Genomic DNA, 9375 nt, shown 5'->3' on the forward strand with positions numbered 1-9375 from the left:
TATTTTTATATTATATAGGACGTTTTTGTTCCAGAAAATGAAACAATTGAGCAAAGTAAACTGCCAAGATATGTAATAGTAGTATACCTCTTTCTCATATCAAACCAAAGGGCCTTGCTGTCCATCCACCCAACAGAGGTCAGAACAACACATTACAGGAGGTCAGATGCACACAAACCCACAGATGCAGAGCATTATTACTTAAAAAACATACCCTTCCTCCATTAAGTAATGCAAAATTAGAATGAGAAGATTTTTTCGACGAGCTTCTGTTCGCATCTCATCCTGCGAATTAAGACAGAACTCTAGATCAAATGTAATATTCTCTTTATTGCTGTAAACAGCATCTAAATGTAGCCTGTGGAAACAAACAAATTAAGACAGCAGCATGTAAGAACTGTAAAACAACTCACTGTTAATAAACAGCAGGAAAGTGGTTTTCAATGTAATTTTTCGTACACATTATCAGGGCTACTTTCCTAGAGAAGAGAGAATTACTTTGAAGTTGAAAAAATAACTTATTTCCCTTTCTACAGCAATGCATCTCCAACATGTTCAGGCTGCTGAGAATTCCAGGGTAGGACTCTTGCAGACCTCATGCACAGTGTCTCCACGGGCTGTGCAAGGAAATTTCGTGCTCCAGCGTGGATGTGTCTTTCCCTTGCAAGTGGAAACCCATTTTCTCAGTGCTTGGAGAAGGCAGGATGGAGAAAAGGTCTGAGATCTGCACAACCACACTATAAAGACCAGTTGTAACACTGTTGGCACCTTCCATGTCATGGGTCTTGATATATAAACACAAGTGAAACACAGAGCACTTGAAGAATTAGCAGTTTGGGATAACACTAAACTTGCCCAATTTTAACACAAGAGTGACCAAACATGCAGAAATTTCAAAACAGAGTCAGTGCAATGGATTCCTTCATAACAGATTGGAGAACCCAAAGTCATCCACAAATGGTTCAGCAACAAAAACAAGGCAGTGTAAAACATCTTTACATCGTTCACTGAAGCTACAGCTAGGGGAGCACACAGTGCGATATTAAATATAGCAAAAGGGATGCTGGAAACAGAAATCTCTAAGATACTGGAACAAAGTCTTACTTTGATGAAACATGCCATATATTCTGAGTGCCTGCAGAGAAACCCTGAGATTTTAGGGTCATAACAGAAGCTGCTCCAAGGAAAACTCTAGCAATCAGCATATTGACTTTGGTCTGCCTCACTGGGATTTGAAGTTGGAACCACAGGAAAAGCAGGCATTGCCAAACCCACATTTAAGCAAATAAATAACTTCCTTTCTCTTTCAAGATGTTGACATTCAGCATTATTTACGAGGACCCAGCATGAGCATGAGATTGACACTTACTCAGTGGATGGGCAAAAAGCACTAGTTTATATGTTGCTTGGATAGCACGTATATATTCCTGATGATATTGCATAGCGATGCATATACAGACTCCCGCTTCCACTCCCAATTTCCCTCCCTTCTACCCCAAGAGAGAAGAGAGCCTGCATCCATTCCCGAGAAAAAGCCTAACCCAAGTGTTAGAGACCTGCAGGAGCCAAATCCACAAATCTTCCAGGTCTCTTGGAAGAAAGCATTATTAGAGCAGACTGTGGGTACTGGAGAACCATTTATTCCTACAAGCAAAGGTGCTCTTGGGAAGTGCAACATACTGCAAAACCAACTTACCTCTTCCGCATACCTTTCCTTTGACGGATTAGACCGACTCTGTACACAGCAGCGTGTATCAAAAAGCATTCCGCTACTAATTTACACACTTGCGTTAGCACAACCAGCTACTGTTTTAATTTAAAACTAATACCTCTCCATGTGTTTGCCAACCTGCAAAAAGCACTGGGTAGAGCAGGCAAAAGGTCTGCCACTATAGCAGGTATTTTCTGGGATGTTCGCTTCAGACGTGGGGCCATCTAGTGACACAACGAGGAAAGGGCTGTGGTTTGCTTTTAACAACGTTTCCCGTGGGTGAAAGTGTATTTGTATTTCACATACTAATAAAAAGATTGGTAGAGTCTTCACTCTGGATTTCTAGAGAAAAGAATCAAACTGGTTGGGGCATAAGGAAGAACCCATACCCCACTTCTAGCCTTTACTGCTTTTTATTGTCTTGATAAAGTCATGCAGCCACTGAGTCCACAAGGAAGATACAAAGCTGTTTGCGTTTCACTGGTGCTACAAAGATGATTTTTCTAAACCATTTTAGGGAGGAAAAATGCTGTGTAAATGCCTGGTAGATCTATAACTCTTGAATTAAGTAAATCAGCTCCTGAGAGGTCCTGCAACAAGAAATGAACAAATTCTGAAAACTGTTACAATCAAAGAGAATCACGGACATGATGGGATGAAAGGATCTTTTCCTTCTGATGGTTTTGAGTTCCAATTTTGAGGTCCAATTTTGAACTGTGGACATTTTACCATTTCTCCTGGATGATCTGAACCTTCCAAAACAGGGCTAGAGGTGCAAGAAGGAAGCTGGAGTCATCACTTGCTTAGAGTTCCACCTGTACATTCTTCCAAATGCAACTGCTCCTACCGTTCTATGCTGAGAAAAATTTACTGCTGCATATCAAAGGGCAAGATCACAGCTACCTCTGAATATTTAAAACACAGTATGAAAACACAGTGGTTGCCACAGAAGACAGACACATCAAGTGTTTCATGTTTGATTATTTACAGTAATACTCTTGACGAGAGAGGAATTGCATCTGCCTGATAAACTAACAGGGCTTACAATCCATGCTTGGAACTCTGCTTGAAAAGAATTTGTATTCTGGTGTGTCTTCTGCTGCTGTTAATCCCACTAGGTTACTTCTGCCATTCCTACAGGCATTTTAATTTCTAGTATAAACAGCTATACAGTGATGGGCATCATCTCAAATACCGTTCTAGGCAGAGACTTGCTTTGGGCAGTAGGAGGATAACATCGTGTCTATGTATGAGCAACTCACTTCGACCTTAGTCTAGTAGTGTTCTTGTCTTGACCAAGCAGAAGCAAAAGTGAACCTTTCCACCAAAAAAAGAGCCCCATCTAAAAATCAGAAGAGAGTTTACACTGAGAGGTTCATTCTGTCTTTACCTTGTGTTAATGAGAATGCAAACAGCAATAGTTGATTTTGGTAAGTCAGATTATAGAATCACAGAATGGTTTGGGTGGGAAGGGACCTTTAAAACCCACCCAGTCCAACCCCCCTGCCAGGAGCAGGGACATCTCCAACCAGATCAAGTTGCTCAGGTATGTGTCCAGTGAAAATTAACTAAGCCATTTATCAGTTGATAAACTGAGAAAGACTTGCATTAAATTGGATCTGAAAACCAGAAGAGAGATATCAGTATCTCTGGCCTCAGTTCTGTGAGGTTTCTGTAAAAGAAAAATGAAGGATCTTTCAACATGTAATTGTTACCTAATCGTAAATCTTGTGAGTCAGCGGTGCATGGATCATTGCTCTCTTGACCAATCCCACAAAGCCCTGTCTCCCTGCCTTTCACCAGTCTTATTTTACCACGTACTTTTGCCAAGAGCTAGATGAACCTCTGCCTTAACTGTCCACTTAAAACAGCTCTCTGCCCAGACTGGTGTCCTTTTCTGAACTCCGGTTTATTCTCTAGGGACTGATCCCCACTGCAAATACCTCCACAAAATAATGTGCCTGACACAGTACAGACAGACAGTAACACTGCCCAGGACTTCTGCTGTGCTTAGAGAGGCAATGGTAAATCTCACATGGCATGAAAACAATAGGAGTACTTATGACTGCAAAGTTACTTAAAATTCAGTTTAGCTTTACAGTGATTTAGCCTTCCTGTTTAATTAGTATTTAGAACTGCATGTTGTTTATAGCCACTGGTATTTCAATAGATGTTCAAGTGTTTAAAGTTTAATAAGCTTCCATTCTTAAAAGAACAAGAAATGTATGTAATTAAATTTTCAATTACTATCGGGGATTTTGGGGTTCATGCAATTAATAAAAGCTTACGGCACTTAAGCGTGATCTTGTTTTAAAAACTAAATAGTTGAGCACTTAACTAATTAGCTCCAACACTTACAGTGTATTTTATTTATTTCTGGCTTAACAAAAGAGTGCTAAGTATTCCTTTCTTTGAGCTGTTTGAAATTAAACTCTGTTAGAGTCATACATCTTTAAATGCAATTGTTTGTTTAGTAATTTCCATACCTTTTATTAAAATGCATTTACATTATAAATCAATGGACCTAGTAAAAGATTAATTTAACCCTATAAAATTTCATTATCATCTGACCCTATATTTCTGCATGAATATATCTGATAGAATGAAGGAAAGAGTTACAGAGTAAGTCACGCTCTGGGAAGCTTGGAAATAAGAACAGTACTGCTGTAACGTTGTGCCCTTGTACATCCAACCGGGGCAGTCACGAAACTGAGTTCAGAGGGATCTGTGATCAGGAATTCAGACAAGAGGCAAGCGGTTAGCTCTGCAATCACACAAGGAAAGATCTTACCATAATACACATGCAGTGTCCTTTCCCTCTTTTTTACTTTTGGATCCCAGGACACCTGCCAAGTATGGGGTTCCTCAAGATCAAGCTGGCACCATGTGCCAGCACAGAGAGAGTAGCTCGCCCAGTTTTCATAGAATCACAGAATGGTTAGGGTTGGAAGGGACCTTCAAAGGTCATCTAGTCCAAACCCCCTGCAAGGAGCAGGGACATTCCCGACTAGATCAGGTTGCTCAGAGCCTCATCCAGCCTGGCCTTGAACGTTTCCAGGGATGGGGCACCCACCAGCTTTCTGCGCAACCTGTTTCAGTGTTCTATAACTCGCATTGTAAAAAATTTTTTCCTAATTTGTAATCTAAATCTACCCCCCTCTATTTTAAAACCATTACCCCTCGTCCTATCGCAACAGGCCCTACTAAACAGCCTTTCCCCATCTTTCTTGTAGGCCCCCTTGAGGTACTGGTTTTCTTCCTCCCTCCACCACCACATATCCCCACAGCCTTCCCTCTCCCCTAGCTCTTTTTGTGTTATACTTCCAGCCTTGCCAGGCTTTTTAGAAGGCTGATGTTCAATTATTGTTTGCCTTGCTGACAGTGTTTTTTGAGAAACACAAGCAGAGGAGGGAAATAGTGAGTTTCAAACAATGTATAACTTGCCTGCCATTGAATAGATTTTCCCAGCACAAAGGAAAGGCGTTTCTTTGCTCTCTCCTCTCTTCCAAACTATACAAGCCTGCTGCAAACAACAGAGTTGGCAGAGTTTCCCAATAAGGATTACTAATAGCTTTCATAATTAAAGACATACAGCAAGCTCACCATAGAAGTTACGGCTGTCCTGGTAGTACCACTAGGACACGTTTGAGAGGTGTTATGTTTAAAATCTAAAGACATTTTACAATTTGAGTTTGGTGCACCGAAAACAGAAACCTTCCGATTTCTCCCCCCATTGCAATAGTTACATGCTGTCTTTCATTAATTCATGCTCTGTCATTAAGAGACACTCAGAGACCGCTGTTATCTCCCTCTTTTAACAGGAACATTGCTGAAGCCAGGTTTTACACTGACAAGACTTGACTAATTTGAAGCAATAAGTGTTATGAATACATAACAATGAATGGACATAAAGTAGGATGAATTATTAAACAATACAAATTAAGGATGCTGAATTTGCAAATTAATTAATAAGCATTAACTCTCTCACTCATTTGTATGAATTTGCAAAGTTCTACTGCAGTTTACAATAATAGTGCTTGTCAAGAATGATTTATAGAACATAGGAAATATTTAAGAATCAAAACCAATGAAATCAAACTTCTTTGATTGTAAGACTACATTCGGTAGCTGTGAATAGCCATAGAATTGTAATGCATATAGGAATTTATATTTATATAGGAATATTTTTTTAAACATTTTTCCCCAAATCCGTAGAAAAGAATGTTCTCCATTCTATAAACAGATTAATGGAAAAATGCCATACAGAGAAGGCCAGAGCTAGGCAACCAGAATTCCAGTAAATGTTTAGCGCTACAAATTAAAGATGTAGCAGCCCAATTTTTATATGCTGCATTCGAATACTGTAATTCAGAAAACAGAAATTAAATAGCTATGCTCCCTCCACAGAAGTAAAAAACCTTAGACCAAGAATAAATAAAAAAAAAAATCCTCTTGGCAGCTTCAAGTTGCTCTTTTAGTTGCTGACTGGCTTTAAAAAAGTATGGCCCAAATTTCTGCCAGTCTACGGAATACGAACACCTCCCTCTACTCTGTAGCCAAAATACAAACTCTTATCTTCACACCCATCCTGCCAAAATGCTCTGGAGAGCTCAGCTTACAGAGCAAACTGACCCCAAACGCAGTAGTAAAGCTCAGGGTGGGGGGGAATTTATTGAGCTCCAGGTCCCATTCCCAAAATATTTCTGCATTTAGTCATCAAAACCTCAGGATTCTCAGGATCAGGGCCATCCAAGTCCTTATTGGTGAGGTTACAAATCAGACTCCATTTTCTCTTGTCTCCTTTCTGCATAGTAACACCGTTTCAGTATCACACCTCAGCGTACTGTTCTCAGGGGTTGGGATCTGAATCAACTTCAGGGCTTAGCAACCGCACCGGAGGCTCCCATCCCTAGGTAAATACAGAATCTACTCATCTAAGAGGCTGACACAACCTAAAACTGTCTCAGAATCCGTCCCCAAACGACCTTTTTGTGAGTGAGCAATCCTGTCCTACTCACGCACAGTGGGAACAGCGATTTGTGTACACGTACTGAGTACCTAACAACTTTCTGGGAAGGGTTTTTACTGCTCCTGCAGTTTGTATCTTACTTTAGTTGCATTTGACCAGCAGATGGAAGCAAAAGAACAGGTTAAGAAGCTTAGCAAAATCCTGCTGCTTCTGGGCTTCCTGGAGCTCGACTCATCGGTGGGATGGAGGCACGCCGAGGCCTCATTCAGTCCTCACTCACGGAAAAGGGAGCTGAGGGAGGGAGGAACAGAGACTTGTCCTCGTTGGCTGTAGCCGCCCCAGCCACGACCAAGAAACGGGGCCGCGGGGAGCGAGGGGCCCTGCCCTGAGGAGCCGACAGGACGAGGAGCACTGTCCGCCCGCGAAGGGCGGGGAAGCGAGGCGGCGAGCTGTGGGAACCCCTCAGCCTTCGGGAGAGCCAGCACCGCCGTCCCGCCGACGACGCCGAGGGTCCCCAAGCCCGGCGGTCGCCATCCACGGCCGCCGCCACCTCACCCGCCATGGCACCTCCACCTCCCCTGCGCGCCTGCGCGCCGCTCCCCGCGCATGCGCAGACAGACGTGCACCCTCCCACCGTTTCCATAGCAACGGCGACGCGCGGCCGCCCGGCCTGCCGGTTCTTACCGCCTCCCTCGCCTGGTAGGTGGTTCTCAGCGTTTGGCAGGAGAGCTCCATTGAGGCAGGCAGCGGGGCCGGCCACGGGCGGCTCCAGCCCACGGCAAAAGTCACAACGAGCGCCCGGCCTCCGCGCCTCGCAGGGCCCAGCGGGCGCCGTGAGGAAAAAGCCCTCCCTCTCTCCCCGACGCAACCAATCGAAATGCCGGAGGGTGAAAGATTGACAGAGGGGCTCCCCAGTCATGAGTGGAGCAAGGGAGACCGTTTAAAACATAGACCAATCACTGTGGGGAGAGGAGGCGGGGCTGACAGCGGTGGGGGCCAATCGCGTCTAGGCTCACCTGAGGAGGGAGGCTGAGGAGTTTGTCTGCGGGGGCGGTGTGGAGCTGCGGGCCGCAGGTGGTCTCGGCCGGACCAAACCGAATTAAACCGGCCCCTGCCTTAGCCCAGCCGACTGTTAAACATGTCCAGCTTACCTAGACGGGTGCAGTGTTGCATCAAGGGCGGCAGTGGGCCTCAAAATGGAGGGCGGTATCGTGCTGGCGCTGAGGGGAAGGCAGGCCTGAGAGAAGGGCCCTCTTCAGAGCACCCGAAAGCTGTTGTTAAACTCGGCTGCTTCATTGCTGCAGCCTCCTGGGTTCGGGATGTGAATTACTGGTGGGGTGAGTTGTGCCTGTTGGATACTGTTTGGCCTCAGTCCAGCTGGAGAAGAACATTTAAAAAAAAAAAAAAAAAAGAAAAAAAAAAATCCCTGAAAAATACATGAAAGGGAAATTAGAGCATGCAAAAGGCTTGCTTGGTGACAGCCACACCAGGGCACAAAGCAGGACAGAAGGGGAAAGAATCCTCTGGAAAGGCTCTGCCCTCTGGTAGCTGAGCACTTCCCAGCCAGGCAGCTGCTCCCCGAGTCCTTCCCGTTGGAGACCACTGACAGCTTGCTTCCACCAGCTGCTGTTCGTGGACAGGGTAACTACCAGAGTCTTTATATCCATGCTGTGGTACACTTGCTTAGCATCTTCAAAACCATATTCTCCAGGCATCCAAACCTTCCTCCAAGTGCTGTCTCCTCGTTAGAACCGTCAGTACCCCGAAAGGCCTTATCCTTCTGGTGCAGCCCTGTTCCTACTCGGGAATATTTCCTCAGCCCCTTTTTTACACCTTCCCAACCCAGTATAGGCCAACACAAGCTTTCTGTTCCCTCAGGCTCCTTTCACTAAGTATCTCCAACTGCACAATACCTCTTATTATATCCCTTCTCTCTCTCTTTTCAGTATGTCTGAATCTCAAGGATGTCCAAAGCAAAAACATGACTTCAGTGTATGTAACTGCTCAGTCAGATGCTCTGCAGATGTAATGTTCTTTCATCCTGTTAAGCACGTAATTTAATACATTTTTTTTTTTTTAATTAAATTTGCCCCATAAAACATGAAGTGTTCAGAATGGATCAGATGAATGTTCCTACATCCAACTTAGGTCTTCTCCCACTAGACTTTGTGTTTAATTTGGGGTAGCAGAATGGGCAATGTGATCATTTTCCGTTATTGGGTGCTTCTGTTTTAAGGCTGTGAAAGAGAAAGTCCTACAACTGAAGTCAGGATCCAAGCCATCTCGGTTAGGTTTCCAAGATTGTTTTATTACTGCTGAGAAAATAGCTTGGGTTCTCGCATTTGCTTGACTGGAGAGAGTTTTCTACCAGGTCTGTGAAATCCCCAGGAATCATCAACACTGATTAGAATATTAAAAACAAGAATAAGTTAAGTTTCTAGTTTACTTTTTTTTTTCCTGCTAAACACTAATACATCTACTGAGTCTGAAATCCCTGTAGTTATATATAACTATATGTAACTTCACTACATGTCATGACATAACAGAAGATTATGTCCCATCTAAGCTGTTTTGTCAATCAGCCGCAGAGAAAGTGTAGGTGCAAAGCACCCACATTAACGATTTCTTTCCAATAAATACAGTAAGTATCCAAGTCTGAATATCTTGTCTTGTAATCGGAACCCACGTTTTTACG

General features: G+C 43.6%; 1 protein-coding gene across 5 annotated transcripts in view; it reads right to left on the reverse strand.

The window, feature by feature from the left end:
• The window catches only part of KATNAL2 (katanin catalytic subunit A1 like 2), a 30914-nt gene extending 23425 nt beyond the window's left edge, over nucleotides 1-7489 (reverse strand). For 4 of the 5 annotated variants that reach the window (XM_086770025.1, XM_086770026.1, XM_086770024.1 and 1 more), the window contains exons 1-2: nucleotides 7365-7489; nucleotides 215-358 (exon numbers count right to left, since the gene is read on the reverse strand). In XM_086770025.1, the coding sequence (XP_086626151.1) occupies nucleotides 215-279 (65 nt within the window). In that variant the 5' untranslated portion in view covers nucleotides 280-358; nucleotides 7365-7489. The remainder of the gene's footprint in view (nucleotides 1-214; nucleotides 359-7364) is intronic. The other variant, XM_086770028.1, reaches the window with a different exon arrangement.
• Between the last annotated feature and the right edge of the window lie 1886 nt (nucleotides 7490-9375).

This window comes from Chlamydotis macqueenii, chromosome Z (assembly GCF_036417535.1).
Source record: "Chlamydotis macqueenii isolate bChlMac1 chromosome Z, bChlMac1.mat, whole genome shotgun sequence".
Lineage (NCBI taxonomy): Eukaryota > Metazoa > Chordata > Aves > Otidiformes > Otididae > Chlamydotis > Chlamydotis macqueenii.